The following is a 20,712-nucleotide window of genomic DNA, read 5'->3' as shown; positions in this document are numbered from 1 at the left end:
AAGTTCATGAGTACATGAATACCTTTAAATACTAAATTTTAACTTTATAAGCTTTTTAGTCCCGCAATTTTCGCACAAGACAAATTAAAGTACGACATATTTTAACTTTTATTTTTGCCTTCAAAACTTTACGTGTCCACATATTGTTGAATTAATTAGTACTAGGAACTAGCTTTTCATTATTTTCTATTTATTTCTCATTCAGTATTCGGTATCTATATTGGAGTCTTTCTAAATTTAAATTCTCTCTAGAAAGTCCAATATTGCGGGGTCAAGCGCTCTTTAATAAAGATGATTTCATACCCTACTCGAACTCAAAACCTCTGATTAAGGATGAAGAATTACTTAATAGTCTACCACAATTCTGATCGGTTCTTTTCATTATTTTACTTTCAACATCTTTTAGTGGAGGACTGAATGACATGAAAACAAGTGGATATATTTGAGTCAATGAATATCATGATGTGAAAGTTGACTACAATTTTCAAGAAAATTTTGGCACTTAATTAATTAGTTCTAATAGATTATGGACACATTAGCAATGTTAGGTGGCCCATCACGAAGGCCGGTCCTAGGTGGGATTACTAGAAATATATTCCAACTTCCTATCAACACATAGTACATGTGCATAAATAATAAAGTTTGTATACTAGTCAAATTATGCATAACGTGACGCTCATTACGGAGGACGGGCCGATGAGGACATATGATGAGAAACATCGATAAATTTCACATCAATATGAAAGAAGAATTTTTTTTATAAAATATGACACACCTTTATATAGAACATACGTTTTTTGGAGTCCAGAGCCCCAAAGCCAAAATGACTGCTTTTTAAAGGAAAAGTGTCGAAAGGGACACTCAAAATAGGAAGAAATCAAAGGGGACAAATCACTTACAAATTGGTTCGAATTAAAAAGATAATTACAAGTAATTATTCATAATAAGTAGAACTAACTATAGTAATCTGATATGATAAAGCAAATAACATGCTACAACATATTAAATTACATAAATAGTATAAATAATAAAATAATAATGTGCTACAACATATTAACTATAGACATAGTATAAAAATTATTTACGATGATTTAAAAAGTCTTTAACTTTCCTTCAAAGTTGAGATCAAGATAATCAAGAAAAAAGTCGTAATAGCTCTCTAAATTGCTTTAGTAAAGTATAATTCTAAACTAAGTAAAATTAATACAAATACAATAACAATTCTAAAAATTATGACATCCTGTTTATTTATCTGACTCTGGATCTTTTTTATCTAAATTATGCCACAAGCAAAGAAAAAATAATAATTTTATCTCTAATTGTGCATGTAAATAAGTTCATCTTCTTTGCATTCTCTTATCCCTATTTCCATCACTTTATCAGATGTAGAAGGTAATATATCACAACAATGCCTTCTTGGTGCTACCAACTGCATATCACATTAAATAAAATGTTAAAAATAATATTAAAATATAAGTGTCATGATAATAGGCACGAAAAGTTGTGTCTTATTTTGACTGGACAGGAAGTTAAAAAATATGCATAAGACTACCAGATCTCGTAGTTTTAAACTAAAAGTGCGTCTAACACATCAAAAATGTCATTTTGAATCTTATGATCTTAAATTTGTCGTGTTATTGCTATAAGAGAATGTTACTCTATAGTGAAGGGGATTTGGATAAACTCTCTTCCGCTTCTCTAGCTCTGCCCCTTAATGGGTAAAATGCGAATGGTGGAGTTAAAAATTTACCAAGTCTAAAGATGTGTTCTTTTTTCAAACAGACTAAAAATGAAAGTACAATAAAATACCTGCTTTTTGTCAAGCTCTAACTTGTGAGAGAACACTCTGATTTCATCTAATTTCCTTGGTGAATTCTTTGTAAATGTGCAATTCTCATATGCTTTCTTCTTGTAAATTGTCTTGATTCCATCAACCCCCATAGACACTTCATCCAAGAAATAAACAAGTTGTCTTTTACATGGATCAACCTCAAATTTCCTTGTAGTAAACTCATAAAGTGTACCATAAGCATTCTTTTTCCAGGGCAAGTAGCTCTCCTGCACGCGTTGCGTATCAGGCAATTGTACATTGTGCTCGAAAACTTGTACAACATAGCCCCATGACACTGACACTGTCCACGAAAATCGTCGATCGTAACATACTGTTTGCTGCAAAATCCTTTGTGGATCAAAATTTGCAACATGGTACAAATGCTCCAGGGACTTCATTCTTGTCATGTTAGGGAAAATTGGATCAATTTTCTCCATGTGATGTAGTGATACCAAAGGTCTAATTGGATGTGCAGCCAATAATCCAAATGCATTTCCAAGAAAATCCATCTAGACATATCAATTTCAACATAAAACAGAACAAGATAATTGGTGTCAATATGCTTTGCCACAAAAATCAAAAGGTTAATTTCACGTATGGTCACTGACATTTATATAATTTCTAGCCGCACTAAATTGATTTGAGTTCTAGTCATAAAACTAATTTTGTTACATTAAAGTAACTGAACTTGACTAGTCATTCATATTTTATGACCTACACTTTTGATGCATCACCAAATGATGTTATAATAATATTAGGAAAAGTTCAGGTACTTTAATTTGAGAAAAAAAAATTATGATTTTATTATTATATTCGGTAAATGATTAATTGACTATGCTATTAAATTAATTTTGAGACTCAAAAGAAAGCTGCAAGATGCACGAAACATCTCAGATTCACACAGGTTCCAAAAAGAATCACACTTAAAGAAGGTGTCACGTCTCAAAATTATAACCTATAGGCTATACGGAAACAACTTTACGGTTGCTCCACCGCTTCCCTTTCACCTCTAAAACCCAAACAAAAGAAGGAAAAAAGCAATGGAACCTGATGAAAGCCTGGCTCATGTGTTAATGTAACACCAAGTTCTGTCAAACAAGCATGAATTCTACCATCACTTCCATAAAGATGTGGATATCTCTCAATACATGAATCAAAAACTCTAGCCAAAATTTTAGCTAATGGATAACTTATAGCAAAACCAGCACCACCAAAAGCCATATCAAATGAGAAAAACTTGTTTTGTATAAAACTTTCTGAATTTGACCCAATGTAATACCAAAGCCCATTGTCATATTTAGACAATGTCTTGACCAAATTTTCTTGGAAAAAAATAGTATCATCATCTCCAAAAACAAACCACTTCACATCTGAATGATTAAGATTAAGCGCGACTGTCTCTGACACGACACGTGCCACTCTAATTGCTGATGGACTCCCACCTTTATTTGTATATGGGAATCTTGAAATATCATTTGAAATACAAATTGGAGGAAGAGAAATTGAATCATTTGTAGTAGTTGTACTATTAGGCAATTTTTTTTCAAGAAACACACAACCCCTCATTTCATTTGGCTTCCACCAAAGTTTAACATATTCTTTTCTCTTTGACCATGATTTTGCATTAGATGCAATTCCAAAAACAACATTTTGAAGAGTAATTGGTGATGATATATCAAATTGTTGATCATGTGATGAAACAAAGGAATAATCAAGAAAATTGGAATTTGGAACAAGAATGAATGGATATAGAAAATAAATTGTGCAAGCAAAACAAGAAATTAAAATAAGATTTTTGATGCCATGGCAAGATGGGGTTTTGCTATTTACTTGAAAAAATTGCATCTTTTTTTTTTTTTTTGGTGTGTGGGGTTTTATTGTTATTTGGTTATACTATATGGTATATGAATAAAAAGTTAGGAGATTTTGAAGATTGAGAGTAGTAGTACTACCCTTTTAGACCCCGCAATCTACGCCCAAACCAAAGTTAGGACATAGTCTTTAAAAAGTTGTTTATGATATATATATATACAATATTATTTTTTAAATGCAAAATATAAGGGTGTTCGAGTGACCACTCTAGAGCCAATGTAGCTATACCCTTGAGGCCGAATCCATAATGTACACACACTAGCTCTGGTCCTGGTTAGGATACATGTAACGGCTTCGGCCTTACCTAGTAATTTTAGTCCAAATCCTATAGATAAAATTTAGTAACATAAATGGACTAGTAGTTCGATCTGAAAAAAATTTAAATTCTGACTCCGCCTCTCGTCAGGGGCGGAGCCACCTTGTACTAAGGGAGTTCATCTGAACCCCCTTTGGCAGAAAATTATATTATTTATATATGGTTGAAATAATTTTTTATGTATATATAGTAGATGTCGAATTCCCTTCGGCTACTTTGTGTGTCTATTTCTATAAATTTTGAACCCCTTTTGAAAATTCTGACTCCGCCACTGCCTCTCGTAACACTTTCCTTTCTTCTAACTTTAAATATTTGTTTTTGCTGGAATGAATACAAAGTGTGCATGTGGTGATGTTAGTCGATTAATCTAATATTGAATTCAATTCCAAAAGAATTTTGACTTATTCGGTTATTGTGACATTAGGTAAACAATACGTGTAAGAGGGTTCGAGTTTTGCCCAAAAGTTGGGTGATAGGTGGTAGGTATAGAAAACACTAAAATATTTTATTAGTCACATAAAATAATAATTTATATATATTTAACGATATTAAATAATATTCGTGTTTAATTATACTAGAATACTATGTACTTTGGCACGATACAATAAGGAATAATATCAATATATGTATTAGCAATATTATAAATACTTCATTTCCTTCGAATTCTCATTTTTTATTTCTGGTGATTTCATGTGATTTTTTTGTATTATTTATTTTATTTAGTGTATGTTTTTTTTTTTTTCATTAGCATAATTTTGTTAGTATTTTAATTTAAAATTTAAGTAAAATGTAGTGTTGAATAAGGTTATAGATTTATGTTTTTATTTTTTGTTAAATCATATATGTACACGTCATGTTGAAATTTGATATAAGAGTACTACGTTAATTTTTTGTTTTGAATTTAAAACTTATGTAATACTTTTAGTTTCATTTGTTTTAATAGTATTGACTTGATATGTGTGCGCGACCAAACACCACCGTTATAAAGAAAAAAAAGACAATTTCATTAATGAAGTGCTGAAGTACAAGACATAACTTGCCAAGTCTGGTTGGTAGTTGTTAGTTTTACAGATGTATGGTTAACAGATTAGCAAATGTTTAATTTCCCTTAATAACTCCTCCAACTCTTTTAATTAACATTTAACTCAAAAACAAATTAGAGCACTTAGCAGGTGGGGTGATGAAGACAAGATACAATTCATGATGATGAAGATAATAAGTACGTACGTTTCTAAGAACAATTAGAGTGTGTTTGGTACGAATGAAAATATTTTCATTATATTTTTCAATATGTTCATGTTTGATTGATTTAAAGATTTTCGTAAGAAAAATAATTTCTCTACTAAAAATAGAAAAAACATTTTCCAAAAATTCTTTTTTAACACCTCCTGCTCCACTATACAACCCCCGACCTCTACCTTTGCCCACCTATATTCTACCCTCCATCAAGCTCGAGCCTATAGCCTCGACACCTGACCATGAATCAAAAACTCGACCCAGTGGGATCCCAACTTGGAAGGTGACCCCAACTCAAAATTCAACCCTCGATTCGAGACCCGATTCTTACCCCGACTAGGGACTTAACCTCAACCTCAATTTAAGATCCGACTTTCAGCCCCAACCCATATAGGAACCCTTGCCCTAACTTTAGTCGATACACCCAATTCGGAGTAGGGACATGGGTTGGAGTCAGGTCCAAGGTTGAAGTCAGATCTCAAATTTAAGTGGATGTCAGGCATTGGATATTGGGTATCGGTTCAGAATCAGAAATTATATCAGGGTAGTTGTTCGGTATTGAATTAGGGTCAGGGGAATATCATCTAATAGATTCTAGCTAGATATAGAAGAACTACTTATAGTCATATTGTTAGGATTCTTAGAGAAGGATCGACTCACAGGACGATGAACAGGGAAATCAAATTCAACTGCCTTTAATTTTCCCTTGCTTTTGTTCGAATTCCTAGATCGACCTATTTTTATATATGAATTCAGCTCATCAAAGGGAAACTGAAACCTTAGAGTTCAATGGAAGAGAGAACTTCTATCTCTTGTTTCTGATTAAAGTCTGCGTACTTCTTATTCCTCAAATCCTCCTTTAAATAAGAGTCTTCTTACAGTAATAGGAAGTCTTATGGAACTAGGAAACATAAATCCTATTCTAAACTAATAAGAAAACTACTAACAATATAATTGAATTCTTCCTATTCTAGAATAATAATAAACTACTAGCGTTATAATTAAATCAAGTTATTTGGCTCTCTGTTGCACATATGTCTTGCCCACAAATGCGTCCACAACATTACCCCCTTCATGCTAAAAAAGCTTGTCCTCAAGCTCGAACGATGGATAAGCCTGCTTAAAACAGTCTACATCCTCCCAGGTCGCTTCATCCTCTGTCATACTCGACCATTGTATAAGAATCTCCTTTGTACCACGGTTTAAACGAGCTCGAATGACAGCAGCAGGCAAAGGAACTACTCGGCTGTCCTCTAGTGCTGGTAGCTTTGTAATAGGTGGGAGTTGGTCTCCTTTGAATGCCTTCAAAAGGGAAACATGAAAAACGTTGTGAAGTCGACTGTCATTTGGCAAATCCAACTCATATGCAACCTGTCCAATTCGCCGTAAGATTGAAAATGGACCATAAAATTTGGGGGACAGTTTATTGTGAATACTCAGCCGCATGGAGCGTTGCCTGTAAGGATGTAAACGAAGCCATACAAGTGACCCTGGAGAAAATTCGACGTCACGATGGCCCTTATCATAATATTCCTTCATTGGTTGTTGTGCTGCTTGTAATTAAATCGGATATCACCCAAGATGTGATCACATTCCAGCAATGTCTGTTCAACAGCTTCTACCCAAATGGTCCCAGGCACATATAAAAGCAAACGAGGTGGGTCACGACCATAAACAACCTTGAAGGGTGAGGTTTGCAATGCCGAATGAAAATATGTGTTATAACAAAATTCTGCCCATGGGACCCAAGCAACCCACTTTCGAGGACAAGTACCAACAAAGCAGCGAAGATACATTTAATCAGTACGGTTAACAACCTCTGTTTGCCCATCTGTTTGTGGGTGGTAAGCAGATAAGAATTGTATTTTAGTACCATTCAAGCTGTCACGACCCGATTTATCAAGTCATGATGGCACCTACTATAACCCACCAATAGGTAAGCCAACCCGTAACCCGGAACAACAAGTAATGGGTCTGAGGGTAGAAATTAAACAAGAGTAGGAAAATAACAATATAAACAAATAAAGATCCCTCCCAAAACCTGGAAGTCACCAGTACAGAGCTACTACAAAATGAGTACAAGTCTCAAAACTGGACAACAGAGACTGGACTGTCTCGAAAGGAAAAAGACAAGTCTATATATACAGATGGAGACTGAAATAGTACAAAACGCCGTGTGCTCACCCCCGTCTCCGGATAAGTCTACTCCAAGCTCGATCAACGCTGGCTACTAGTGCTCGGACCTGCATCACAAAATAGATGCAGAGCGTAGCATGAGTACCAAAACAACAGGTACCCAGTAGGCATCATAGGCCGACTGAGCAAGATAAGCAAAAGTGAACTGAAATGCAAATAAAGGGTCACATCAAGTGCAAAGAGTAGTAAATGGGGGTATGTACACGAGCGTACAAGCAATAAAGACAAGTAATCTAACTAACTCCGCCGGGCTCCAATAAACCCGACGGGTACGCTCGTGCACAATAAAAGAAACCACCTGCACAGACCCCCATAAGCCCGGCAGATGCACCGGCAGTTAAAGTAAAATAATGGAGCTAGAAGGTCTATCACAATATTACCAATTTTCGAACTTTTAACTGAACCATTCCCAATCATATTCCAGGATCTCATTACGTCCCGGACTTTAATCGGAATCTCTCCAACCTCCAAAACCTCAACCTACAGATGAGAGTAATCAAGACTAAACTGAAGCTTTGGTGAGGAATTGGGAATACACCACGTGCAAGCTGGACCACGGACTCGAACCGGGTACTAAAGCTAATAAGTCAACCTATATGGGCTGGACCACGAACTCGAACTGGGTGCTATAGCCAAAGGTCGGACAAGGGTGGGCTGGACCACGGACTCTAACCGGGTACTGTAGCTAAGCCTGGACATAAGTAAGCTGGACCACGGACTCTAACCGGGTACTGTAGCTAACAGAAAAGCAGGGCATTATGGATACAAGGTCATAAGCTGAGTTACCGACTATCAGACTCAAGTCTGCTATATCAGTCTACAAGGAGCTGACCGTCCGAAACGACGTCGGAAAAAGTTCTACTGCCCAACGACATCCAAAATCTCGAAAGAATCATTAACCTTCCTTGACAAAATTGGCACTCCTCATATAAGAAGAAGGTGTACAGATTAACTAGCAATTCATTTGATGCAGAATTTTAATTATATGAAAGGAAGTTGATAGTTAACATTAGTCATTTCTCTAGAATGCAAATAACAAAGTCTGAAGAAATTTCATATGGTTATAGCATCATGATTTGGGGTGTCCTCTTGATGCTAAATCAAGACTTGGTTGGGTAAATCTAGTAAGTTGCTATTGTCGAACAAACTGTTATATTGATATCACCAATTGTCACATCGAGTAGTACATGTTTTGTTACAACTATTCTTTTGAGAAATCAAAACAGACAAGACCACCTATGTCCCTTCTTTATCTATTTATCTACTTTAGCTAGTATACCCTATATCCTTATTATATGTGTACATGTTTGTTTCTTTGGTGCACTATATATATATATATATATATATATATATCTCACTTTGCATTCTTGCTAGATTTGGCGACATATCACTTGAGGTCTAGGTACCCTTTGATGCCACAATACGTCATATAGCACGTTTGTTAAAAAGTATTTTGAACAAACATGATTTGGACAATGTAGGCGGAAAAAAACAAAACAACATGAAAATGGATACATTTGATTTCATAGCCTTAAGTTTAGATCTAACTCATCATTTGTTTCATCATCGGTGTTAGTCAATTGAGGTTCGCTAAATGTATTTTGAATAGGAACATCTTGAGAGCTTGTGGACTCAAAAGGAATTTCATTTAGGTCGATACCTATTGAACTTGCATTCACGCTTTCACCATCATTGTTACCTCTGATTGGATAAGACCGTTGTGGTGGTGGTGGTGATGAAGGCAGAGGTGGAGGCGGTGTTGTTTGGGGCATAACCCTCTCTGCTCTGGTGGATCTTTCCAATCGCTCTGGTGGTAAAACAAGAGTTGATGTTATACCTAATGTGCTAAAACCTTGTGCTAGATGTATCACTTGTTGGCGCATAGGATGGGATTGGAAATGACTCATGAATTCGTCATTACTGCGACCGATTTCATTACATATAGGGCATTGAAGAAGAGTAGGGTGAGAACTCAACGCTCGTAAGAACACAATATGTAAAGAATCGATGTTAGACATGCTTATAGCTAGCTGTAGTGAGAAAGAAAGCCCTAAAAAATTCTGAAAAAAGATCAAGTTCAGCTACTTGATTTATTCAGAAAGTGGTGATAAAACTGAGAGATGCACTTCAATTCTACAGAGTGCGTGAATAATTTATAGGTTGGTGTGATTCTTACTTCCAAGTAAATATGGACCCCACTTAATAGTTAATTGACCAAATTAAACAATACCATTAAAATTATATGACAATACACAATCTAAAATACCATTGAAATATTTTAGATTTTCTAGATCTCAAACTATTTAATTTTATAAATAATGTACCAAACTTGACTTAAATTAAGAAAGATTAATTTATCATTTAGAACTAGAAAATCAGTTTAAATTTCCTTATTAAATGAGAGGAAAACAATTAGTTTACCAAATTTGGCTTAAATTAAGGAATCAGATTTTAATACATTACATTTTCTAATTGGAAAGACAAAAACGTCATTACAATACTTTTTGCCTTTGAACTCTTTTGTTTCATTGACCATGAATATTAAATGTTATAAAATTCAAGGTTAGTCATTTATTAGATATCTTTAATAAATGAGCTGTAATTTAATTTTTGTCTTTTAAGGTCAAACTTTACGTCAAACAAATTAAAAACATAACTTCTTTAAGAATTCAAATCATAATTTATAAATTATTATTAGGTGAAAATATAAACTTATATTATGTGAAAAAGTTATTTATCTCAAAAATTAAGAATTAAAAATCATCACAAAATAGCAACAAATATTCAAATAACCCTACGGGTGAAACTAAAGTCCAGCATCAAATGAGCCATCAAATTGGGCTTCACAAAATCAATCTATTTGCTTTTTAATTACTAAAATTGTTTCTCATATATTTGATTGAAAAATTTTTAATAGATCATTCGATTGATAATATGGACTTTTATCGTATTGATAAAGATTTGATTTTCTATCTTGTAATTTTTTCCCCATTTTTCCTTTCCGGCCCCAACTTTTTTAAAATGCTGTTTTTTCCCTCATAACTTAGTTACGAGGGAATTTATATATTATATTTAGGTTGGATTTAATGATTTAAATATAAATTTTTGCATCATTTAATAATGGGGAACCTTTGCATATAACCACTCAAAAAATAGCTTAATTACTCTTCATAGCTATAGTTTGCTAATTACGATTCGTAGCTACATGTTATAGGGAGGAAAGTGGCGAGCGAGATTGGGAGAGGGAGGGGAGAGGCGAGCGAGAGAGCGCAGAGAGTGGCAGAGAGGTGAATTGTATATGTATATCAATTAAATAATGATATATTTGTAACTGTATACATATGTATTTGTATATCTGACGAGCGAGATTGGGAGAGGGAAGAGAGAGGCGAGCGAGGAAAATAATTTATGTAATTCGCACCTCATTTGTATAATTCGCGAGTAATATAAAGTATGAAATTATACAATTATGATAAAACTTGAAATAACAAATTGATACAAACATAAACATATGAACTTTAATCAGTTATACAAATTATATTATACAAATTACATTATATAAACTATATTATACAAAATTCGAAAACTACACGTTTATACAAACTTTAAAAAGTTATACACAAAAAGATTGAATGTATATGGTGATGAAACTGAAAAAACAAAGGAAATTATCGTCATATACAAATACAAATCAAAAGAAGAATTATAAGTTGTGAATTATACAAATGTGACGAATTATACAAACGTGGCTAATTATACAAACTCGAAGTCAGCCCACGTAATTAATAGTTAATGTTAGTCACGGATGGTAATTATAGCAAACTATAGCTATGATGACTAATTAAGTAGTATAAGTTTGTTTAGTGGCGTAATTTTAAATATAAGAATTTTTAAATTACATGCAGAATATCATATGTATTTTATACATGAATAACTTATCTTCTAAACAACAATTAAATATGATATTACTTATATAAAATTTAATTTATATTTAACTTATCTTTAAATCAGTTATCGAACTACCAAACATACAGAGCTCGTTTGGTGTGAGAGATAAAAATAAATAGTTTTGGAATAAAAAAATAGTCTAGTGATAAAATTTTGGTGTCTTGTTAATTTGGTTGTCAAGTTTAGGATAACTATCTCACCATTTATATCATAATGATGGAATAATAAGTTATCTTTTAGACATGGTGGGATAAGTTATCTCATGATAGTTAATCTCAGGATTTTTAATTCTGGAATAACTTGTTCCCAACCAATCGACCCTACATACTCCCTCCGTCTCTTTTTACTTGTCTAATTTTGACTTTTTTACTTGTCCCATTTTATTTGTTATTTTTGACAAATCAATAAATGACAATATTTTTTTTCCCATCATACCCTCAATTTATTTAAAGAGTTAGTGTTTTTGAAAAAAGTAAAACCTCTTTAATGAGTAAATTGACTTTGAAATTCTATCAATTAATAAGAATTAAATAGTAATCTCACTCAATTATTATTTTCTTAAAAGTGTGTCAAGTCAAAAGTCAAAACTGAACAAGTATAGAATTTCCAATTTATGTATAACTTATGCATGATAAATCATGATTTGAGTAATATAAAAGTTATTAATACATGAATAAATATAGTCAAAGCAATACATTAAATCAAACAATGAATAAGAAATACAAATCTAAATATAACTTCTTAATATTATTAGTTTTAACATAATTAATACGCTATATTTAACATTATTCTTATACAGTCTATCAAACATCCAAGAGTTCTATTAATTCTAAAAAGGATATTTGCTTTAAAATCCAAACCATCTTATTTTCGAACACGAGGGTCTACATATCAATAGATGTCATAGCACTAATAATGAACGTAAAGAAAACACCACACAGTCCATATCATACTTTTTTTTTAATCATTCAACAACAACGACAACAAAATTATTTATTATAAGCAGTCGTATTTTTATTTTATGAGAATAAAAAAAACGTTTTTATAATAGATACTCAATTTAAGTAAAATATATCAAAATTAACTATTAAGAAAAAATACTAATAGTAGTAAAACAAAAATCATAAAGTAAAATAGAAAAAGAAGAAACAACAAATAATATAATAATCAAATTAAAGGTAACAATAAATAATAATAATATAATCGAAGAATTGATATATATATATATATATATATATATATATATATATATGGATGCATATATGTCTAATAAAGTAGATGTATGTATATGGTGTGATTCACATGTACTTTCTAAGATACTAGATATATGGGAGAAATGAATGAAATGAAAGGGAGGCGATCGAGATCTGTTATGTATTCTAAATACACATGAATTCACTTGAATACAATATATCTAGAACAAATTATATCTAATTTTAATCATACATATTCTGAAATACATATATCTAGACAAACCAAAATTTGATAAAAATTCATAATATTACAAAATAATTGTTTATCGCTTATTATATATATATATACCAAACAAACCCAAGAGTATAATTATTTTATTTCACCAACATGAGTTGTGATGCACTGGTAGGAGTGTTTCACCCTTAACCAAAGGTCTCAAGTACGACCTTGGGTATGGAGAAAATCTTATTGGAAGCGCCACCCCCGAATGGGCCCTGCAGAGCACGATCCAGATTTAGTCGGAGCTCTAATGTGGGCTCCGGACACCGGATGGGAAACAAAAAAAAATATTTTATCTCACAATCAAATGTGCCAAAGTATAAAATGCTTCCACCCAAAAAATCAATAAATCAAAAGGGTCTACACTCTAATACCATACATGTTTAGACTATCCACTTGGCTAGTTTTAAACCTTGGATTCTAAAATCTAAAGTATAGTGAGATATAATTCTGGTGAGACATCAATAACAGATAAATCCCATCACAACAACAGTGGACCAATTTTCAAATTACAACCACAAAAATAATATCAAAGTCTTCTTTAACAATCCAAACCTATGTACTTTCAGAAAAGGACCCTTCATATCACACGTACCCATTCAACAACCATACAAGTTTCAAACGAATATATACTTCTTTCGTGATCAGTGACAGAGTCAAAAATTTTATTAAAAATATCACATAATAATGCATGTATAGCTAAATTTTGATCTAGCTTAAATGTCTAGTATAATTTTTCGATAAAAAAATTCATTTAATTTGACAAATTCATTAGTATAAGGTGCTTTTGCTATTGTCGATGACAAATTATGAATTTCATATATGATAATACTCAATTATTTTTAATTTTATATTTGTTATTGCAATTGGGACTGCATGCCTAAAGGTATATATATATATATATTTATATATATATTAAGAAAGAAATGACTATTTTGAAACTTATAATTTAACTATATTATACCATTTGTGCGACTATTAACTTTTGAAATTTCAAGACCTTATAAATATCATACATTTGTATAACTATAAAAAAATTTATTAAGGACGAAATGAAAGAATAAAAAAATTATTTTCAAATATAAAAATATATTTTTTTTTTATTAAAATAAGAAGGGGAAATGTATTACATAAACTAAAACAAATAGTACATTATTAAGGATAAATTTGAGGAAAATAAATTTTATTTAAATATAAAATGCTGTCATTCTAATTTAGTCTATTACTACTAAATAAATACTGTGACATAAAATGATACATAATGTTCTATTATTGTACATTTAATCAGAATTTATAGAAATAGGTCAAATCAACTTAACCAAAGAAAAAAAAAGTAAAAATTAGGCAAATGACATAGTATAAGAAAGAAATTACTTCATTTCCCTACTCTTTCATTAATTACCAAAAATCCCTTTTTTTAGTATTTTTCAGATACATAATATAGCAGTGTGGACTTAATATAGCAGCGCGGATACTTTAATTAATAACGGGCGGATACTTAAATTATTAAGTTGTTAGCAACACGGATACTTAATTAACGGGCGGATGCATAATATAGCAGCGCAAATACTTTAATTAATAACGAGCGGATACTTAAATTATTAAGTTGTTAGCAGCACGAATACTTAATTAACGGGCGGATGCATAATATAGCAGCACAGATACTTTAATTAATAATGGGCGGATACTTAAACTAATAAAGTATCCGGTTAAGTTGAATTGGGGAAAAATAAGAGATTTTTGTATTTTAGTAAAAGAGTAGGGAAATATTGAGAATAGGTAAAAAAGTGTTGTGTATTTAAGTAATTTTTCCTAATCATAATTTCTGTGGGCACATTTATGTATGTGGACTATGAAATCATTTTGTGGGTTTCCATAGTTTTTGAAATAAAGCTTTAATTTTTGGCCATACAAATATATCATTTTTAGTAAACCAAAATTGACTTTGTAACAACTTGCACAACAAAAATAAAAATAAAATCATAACATATCCTCTAGAATCTATTAAAGTTTCATGCCTTAACCAAGTAATCTTTTATTATTTTTTTTTAATATCGTTTTTCTTCTAATTAGTTGGACTCAGCCTAATTTACGAATTTGGCCTCTTTGAATTTGATTAAAGTTATATATATATAAGTCGAGGGTTTATTAGAAACACGAAAATAATCTGAATAAGATGTATATATACTATTCTCTCTAAATTTTTTGTGTAGAATTATATTACATAATGTTGGTACTGTATATATAAATAATATATACTAAGATCAAGATCCTAGTTCTAAATCGATTTATAAAATTTCCAACAATATTATAATATGAGATTAAATATTGTGAGAATTATTTAGTGAATATACGTTTGTTGATAGATATTTGATTTATTGGGTTAAAATTAATGTACGAGTTAAATTTGTAGTTTAAATTGTATAAGTTTGGATACTTTTTAGTTTTAATTTAATTTTGTTTTTCTTAAAAAGCTTATGTGTTATAATTACGTAAGTACAAAATATGTAATTATAGAGGGGCAAAAATTTGCGAATTTTTGTACAATTTAAACGTTTTTTAAAAAAAAAAAATGTTTTTTCTTTTGAATTATATAGAGTTATGAAGGTTAGAATAATACATCAAAATAGAAAAAAATAAACACGTACTATTTGTTTCATTTTGCTGCTATATTTATGTTTTTGGTCTGTATTACACAATTAATTTGTGTTTTCCCAAAAGACAATGACAAAAATTGATATTTGGTTCAAGATTATAAGGTCTAAATAAAACGAACAATAATACCAATAATTGAAACTATTTGATCTGTTTGAGCAATGTACACCACAAGCCCTTTTGTCTTTTTCTTTCTTTAATTTGTGAGAATTATTTTAAACTCAGACTAATTTGAATTAGTGTCGAAAAATTTCACTTTGAAAAATAAAGTATTTTCAACCAAAAGCAACTCCATTCGATTATAGTTCTCAAATTCAAATCTGTAATTAAGAATGAAACAATATTTATCATAATTTTTTGGTGTTCACTAATTCTCTCTTTAATAATTTTGATTACAACCCTTTGTCTTGTCGATCCACATGCATGGTTAAGAAAGTGCTTTAAAATATTGCAATTATAAACTATACTTTAAGAACTCTCATAATTTACTTAGCTCAGTTTAATTAATAAAATAAAGAACAAATAAGTCATGAAAAATTATTCAAAAATAGCTAAACAGTGACCCTCAAGTCCTATATAGTGTCAATGTTGTCTTTCCAATTAATTTCATGGGGAAAAAACTCTATAAATATAGATTAGAAAAACAGGTAGGGTTTTTAGGTTTGGGTTTATTAGTAAAAAAATAAAATGGGTATTATTATTTTTAATTGAAGTGAAATAAGTGATTTCTCTTTCGTCTAAGATGTCTAACGGCCGCACCGATCATTTGGGGGAGGCGGGACACTGCGAGGTGGGTAGTTTATCTGGGGCGGATGCCTCCTATTGAGTAACAGAGGTGTGCGAAGCAACGATAAAATATTGCTATGTCAGCTAGCTGATAAAAGACTTGGTGACTTTATAGGTAAAATAACATAAATAGTAATTTTTCTTTTGTTACAAAATAAAGAAAAGTAATATTATGTATGAAATAACAAAAATAAAGTGACATTTCTATTATTTTAAAAAAACTAAAAATATAATTAACTTTCTTGCATAATTTCTATTAGCCAAGTGACATTTAGGGGTGTATGTAGACTACCTTAAATTATGCGGCACAATTTAAAGTTAGTGTATTTATTTATAGGCTGAGATCAAATTTGAATATTTATTTTTATAGTCTTTTCATTTTAAAATAAGTGAATTGTTGAAATATTAAGACATTAATTAGACATTATTTTTCATTTTTACTATTTATTATTATTATTAAATTGCTTTTTAGAATAACTAAACTCTCATCATAATTTAGTCCAATACTAATTAAGCAATTAAAATTTCTCGAACTAATCACATAGAAAATTCAATTGAAGGATAAAAATAGATAAAAATTCTAAACTTATTATAAAAAATAAACAATTAAATTAATTTAAACTAAAAAAAATACTTCAACAATTCACTTACTTCAAAATAAAGAGAATAATATATTTTTTTAAAATTAATAAATTTTAAATTTTTAGATTCGTCCCCCACTCTACTTTTCATATAACAAGGACATGTGTCAATATTATATTTTCTTCCAATGACAATGAATTTCCTGTGAATAAGCAAACACACCCTACACTCCTAATAAAATACTCTATAAATACCCCCTTTGCCATTTTCTTCACTCATATCTTAGAAATTATTTCATTTCCTCCCAAAAAAAAAAAAAACTTAGAAAGATGTGCAATGGAAGAAGAGAAATAGAAGAAGAAAAAATAGAGCAAGACAATATTATTGTTTGTGAACTTTGTAAATCAGAAGCCTATGTATATTGTGAAGCAGATAATGCATTTCTTTGTAGAAAATGTGATAAATTAGTACATACTGCTAATTTCTTGGCTCAAAGGCATATAAGGTGTATTCTTTGTGGAATTTGCAAGAGATTAACAAAGAGGTATTTGATTGGAGTTTCATATGAAGTCATTCTTCTAAAAGTTGTTAGATGGAATAATTTAGATGAGGAAAATTGTTCAACAAAAGTGAAAGAACCTTTTTTGTTTCTCTAATTATTGTTATAGTTTTTTTCTTTTAATGGAATTTGGATTTTTCATGATATGAAGGACAAGTTGATGTATGAGCTCTGTTTTTTTCTCTTGGGATCTTCACTTAAATTGTCCATTGATTTAATGTTTACTTTTTTCTAGCTAATAAACATAGATTATATTAATATCATTTGGTAAGATTGTTTCATTAATTTATTATGTAGATGGTTACAAGTATTAATTAGTTTTGAATTGTTTGTTCCACAATTTATACAATAATGATATGATAAGTTAGTCTATATATATGTGGTGCTAATTAATTTCATGGGATTACTTTGTCTCTCCCATCCCATACCAAACAACCTCATATATACTCCTATTTTAATTTGTTTGTCTGATTTTGACTTAATAAAGTTTAAGAAAGTATACAATTTTAAATCTTCATGTGGTGTAAAATGGAAGATACGTAGAATGTATAAAAATATTCTTTAATCTTACAATTTTAAACATGTTCAGTAGAAACTTTGAATTTAAAATTTGTAAAAAATAAAATGACATTTTTTTAATGGATCAATAAGACAAACAAATTAATCGGTGAAAGTACATATTTTACCTGAATTATACCTATCATATATATGTCATTTTCTTTTTAGTTTAAGCGATCTGATAAATTACTAACCTGTGAGAAGGATTTTTATTGTTTTATTCAATGGGGACCCGTGTAGAATTAATCAGACTAATTAGAGATAGTGTTTTCGAACCTAATTCGTAAAATAATAATAATAATAATAATAATAATTAAAAAAAAAAAACCATTTTGATAACGGTAAGAGCATATATACATGTAACTTCAATTATTAACGGTAAGAGCATACGTAACTTTACAACCAGTCTTCGACTCTAGTAACTTCAATTATTAACAGAGGGTAAATTATTACATTTTGCATAGTTTAGGGACAGTAAAGAAATAGAAATACTGGGAAAGCCAAAAAGCAGAGGTAGAAAAATGTTTTTTTTTATTTAATTGTATTAATTTGCCCAGTTTTTTTTTTTTAAAAAAATTGGCAATGTTTTATGCAGTTGACATTGAAATTTTTTAAGCCATGATTCAATAACATTGATTAATAAGTACTAGCAAATAAGGACCCTACTATCATGAAAACATAATAATTATTTTTTTGGTAAAACAAGATACTTATATTAACAATTTAATATGCATCATGAAAACATAATTATGTGTTGATGTACAATGACAAAATTATGAGGTTCTAAACAATTATTATAAAGCTTTATCTCAAATCAATCTCCAGATATGTTTTTCCAATTATTGTTCAGTGAAATTAATTTGGAGGAACTAGTAAGGATTAAATTAAGTTTCAAAAAAGAAACATACTAGGAGTGTCATTATACATATACTCACATTTAATTAAGAACTTTATATCTCTTTGACTGTTTTGACCAGTACTATTAGCTTTGGCTTAAAAGACCTTATGAATTTGTCTTTTGGGGACGTCATTATCGAGGTAAAAAATGTGTGTATCATATGAATTTATCTTATATAAAATTATTTATTTTCATATCATATTTCAACTTAAAATTCGCTTAAAATATTACACGTATCCCTTCTTTGTAAGCTTGTCAGTCCTTCTCATACTCGCTTTCGTGGGACCCGCCCGAGTCATGGGCATCACACTCTTCATGTTTCTTCTCTATTATTGCACTTCATAATCTCATGTATTATTAACAAAAATGATATAGTAATGGGCTTGCTCTAATGCTATTACCAAAAATAAAATGAAAAGAGTATTATTTCTATATTAATAGTTCAATATCTAAGCCTTGACATGACACATCTCTGCAGAAATAAACTAAAAAAAGGTTCCCTTCATATTCCATTATAAGTGCTCAAAACTTCCATTTGGGGAAATATAATAACAAGGGCTATACCTAGTGTTGAATTGTGTGATCGCCTCATTTAAAAGTTTAAGCTTTTAGAGAAGATACATTTTTAATTACATACTAAGCGCGTGAAAGTGCTTTTTAAAATGATAATCAACAAGGATAAGAGTTGAATTCATAACGCTTGTCTACTATGATATCATGTTTGATTGTTTAACCAAGGAAATTATCGGAAACAAATTCTCTATCACCCAAGGTAGGAGGAAGGTCTACGTACACATGACTATCCTCCCCATACCTCACTTATGCTTTGTGGGATTACACTGAATTTGTCATAATTGTCTAAGCAACATAGCACCCTTGTATCATATTCAAGAACAGAGTATTTTAAAAGCATTTTCAAACAGGTTGACAGTTCAAATTTTCAAAAAAGCATTTAGCACAGTGCGTCTGCTTGGATTGGTTTCACTATCGCTCCTATATAGGGGTAGGTCTATTTTTAAAAAAAAAGGGGCCCTTTTTAGTTTTGAATACCTACTGAGACTTCAATTATATATATATATATATTTAAAATTTAGCCTTGGTAAGCTAAATTTTAGATACAAGTGAGAAAACAAAAATCTTCACAAGTTAAATTTCTGACAAAATTATTTGAAAGTTTGGCCGCAATAAATGGTGATTTAAAAGATCAAAAACACACTTAAATATCTTGATTTTCTGAATTTCATATTTGAACTATCAGGTGCGTGAATTTTCTATTTGAATTATCACAAAATATTTATCGAAACACACATGAACTATCAATTATTCAATCATATTTTAAATATATAGATAAAAAAAACAACTGATAATTCAAAACTCAAAAAATCAACTTACTTTTAAACCTGTTTTTAACCTTACAAACTTTGTACACAAATTCTTATATCTTCAATTTCATATATAGTACTATTAGGCAAATTACCCGTGCTTCGCACGGAATTGAACTATTTTATTAAGCTTACATATGATCATTCCATAATATTCATATTTTTGATACATACACTACATAGTCAAGAACATTTTATCTAAGGCAAAGCGTTCCTCCAAAATCTTTAAGTGCTATATTTTTTAATTTTTGTTTTTGTTATAAAAAAATTATGATTCATAAAGAGATTTAAGTATAAGAAAGAAGTCTAAGAAAATCTCCATAGAAATAGTTAGTCAGAAGTAATGAAATTTGCAAAATTCCAAAAAGTTATAAAGAACAACATCAGACGTTTAAGAAGAGACCAAAAAGTCTCGAACAA

The 20,712-nt window shown here is 30.5% G+C and overlaps 1 protein-coding gene across 1 annotated transcript; it reads right to left on the bottom strand.

Moving 5' to 3' along the window:
* Positions 1-1,107: 1,107 nt before the first annotated feature.
* LOC125820875 (uncharacterized) lies at positions 1,108-3,741 on the bottom strand. Its single transcript, XM_049500298.1, has 3 exons — positions 2,879-3,741; positions 1,810-2,340; positions 1,108-1,429 (listed from the first exon to the last, which is right to left on the bottom strand). The coding sequence occupies exons 1-3, from the start codon at positions 3,674-3,676 to the stop codon at positions 1,316-1,318; spliced, it is 1,443 nt and encodes a 480-aa protein (XP_049356255.1). The 5' UTR covers positions 3,677-3,741; the 3' UTR covers positions 1,108-1,315.
* Positions 3,742-20,712: the final 16,971 nt, after the last annotated feature.

Source organism: Solanum verrucosum, unplaced genomic scaffold (assembly GCF_900185275.1).
Source record: "Solanum verrucosum unplaced genomic scaffold, falcon-dt-bn FXZP01000289.1, whole genome shotgun sequence".
NCBI lineage: Eukaryota > Viridiplantae > Streptophyta > Magnoliopsida > Solanales > Solanaceae > Solanum > Solanum verrucosum.
Note: the sequence above shows the minus strand (reverse complement) of the source record. Positions and strands in the feature narration are given on the sequence as shown.

Bases quoted from the DNA above. Each gene is read 5' to 3' on its own strand.
- LOC125820875 (XM_049500298.1), bottom strand. From the start codon at position 3,676: ATGCAATTTTTTCAAGTAAATAGCAAAACCCCATCTTGCCATGGCATC. The intron at 2,341-2,878 runs GTTCCATTGCTT...TGATATGTCTAG, and splicing joins ATGAGCCAGGCTTTCATCAG to ATGGATTTTCTTGGAAATGC. The intron at 1,430-1,809 runs GTATTTTATTGT...TGTGATATGCAG, and splicing joins TAGAGCTTGACAAAAAGCAG to TTGGTAGCACCAAGAAGGCA.